At 35.5% G+C, this 1,279-nt stretch overlaps 1 protein-coding gene across 1 annotated transcript in view; it reads right to left on the minus strand.

Annotated features, from left to right (window-relative positions):
• The window catches only part of LOC119587959 (heterogeneous nuclear ribonucleoprotein M-like), a gene marked incomplete in the record, with an annotated part of 57,205 nt that overhangs the window by 49,171 nt on the left and 6,755 nt on the right, over positions 1–1,279 (minus strand). Inside the window, 1 exon segment of the mRNA XM_037936670.1 lies at positions 185–307. Within this exon segment, the coding sequence (XP_037792598.1) occupies positions 185–307 (123 nt within the window).

The raw sequence follows: 1,279 nt of genomic DNA on the forward strand, positions 1-1,279 counted from the left end.
TTCTCTTCCTTTATCTCACTTCCACACTTCATCCCTATTGCCCTCTCCCCAGCACCCTAACATGTATCTATTGGCCCATTCTCTCCTGCCATTTATTCCCTTTCCCACCTCCTGTTATTTCCCTTTTCCTCTTTATTCCTACCAAAACCAAATACACAGAGATCATCAAATTTGTCAAACTTACCTTTGTCTATCTGTCCGTCTGCTGCGATCCATACGGCGATTACGGTCCCTTTCACGTTCATTGCTGTCTCCATCACGGTCACGGTCCCTATCACGACTGTCTTCATCAACAGGAGAACGAGACCTGCAAACAAATTACAAAATTTGAAGGTAACTTACAAGAGTATGTTTATTATGGTATACAAAATATACACATAGGTTAAAACTTACTCATTAATAGAAAGGCACAGAATTATTCAAACCCACTGCTTTCATACACATGCTTGTTAGCATGTGTATTTTACAAAATAAATTTCATCCTTTCTTAATTAAAGTATTTGTACAAAAAACTAAGCAAGATAACAAAAATAATTCTTCTTGCAACCACTATTTTTACTTTCTTGGATTTTAATGAGACCTCAACCATCTTTATTCCTACTAAACTGAAATATAAAAAGGTTACCATTTCAATTGCATTTAATGATATATATATACTTTTGTGTATTTAAATATGATCCAGCTTTACACTTAAATATCTGATATCTAATACTTCAACTTCATACCATACACCACAATATTTCCCTTCTTAGCTTCCAACAATCATATCTGAATTGCTTGGTGTCTAAGTTGCACTTTTCCCAATGTATGGGACAAATGATTGGCTATTGCCTCTGCACATAACCAACATAACACTAGATAGGGCATTTCTAGCCAAACAAGGAAAGAAGGGTTATAGCACTGTCAAAAATCCTGGTCATAAAAACTTGTTCTACAAGTCAAAAGTATCAAATGAAAGCATGAGATACATAACCATAATGAACACATTGTTAATGGCTTGGAACTCGTTGGTGCAACAAGATATGAACTAAACTTTCTGATGTTGGAAGCTACCGTTGTCATGCAAATCCAAAAAAGTTAACAACCCTTTGCTGCCACACATTACACATTAAAGATCACTACTGCACACAGGAAATTTCAGAAGTTTATGCATATGTCTTTATGCCAATTTTGATTGGTTATATTATCATCCCTTGTTAATCAGTGATTGACTGATCACTGAAAAGAACAAATGGCAAGACTGATACTAAGTACAATCTAAGGAGCCCTCTGGTGACTA

This window comes from Penaeus monodon, chromosome 23 (genome assembly GCF_015228065.2).
Source record: "Penaeus monodon isolate SGIC_2016 chromosome 23, NSTDA_Pmon_1, whole genome shotgun sequence".
NCBI lineage: Eukaryota > Metazoa > Arthropoda > Malacostraca > Decapoda > Penaeidae > Penaeus > Penaeus monodon.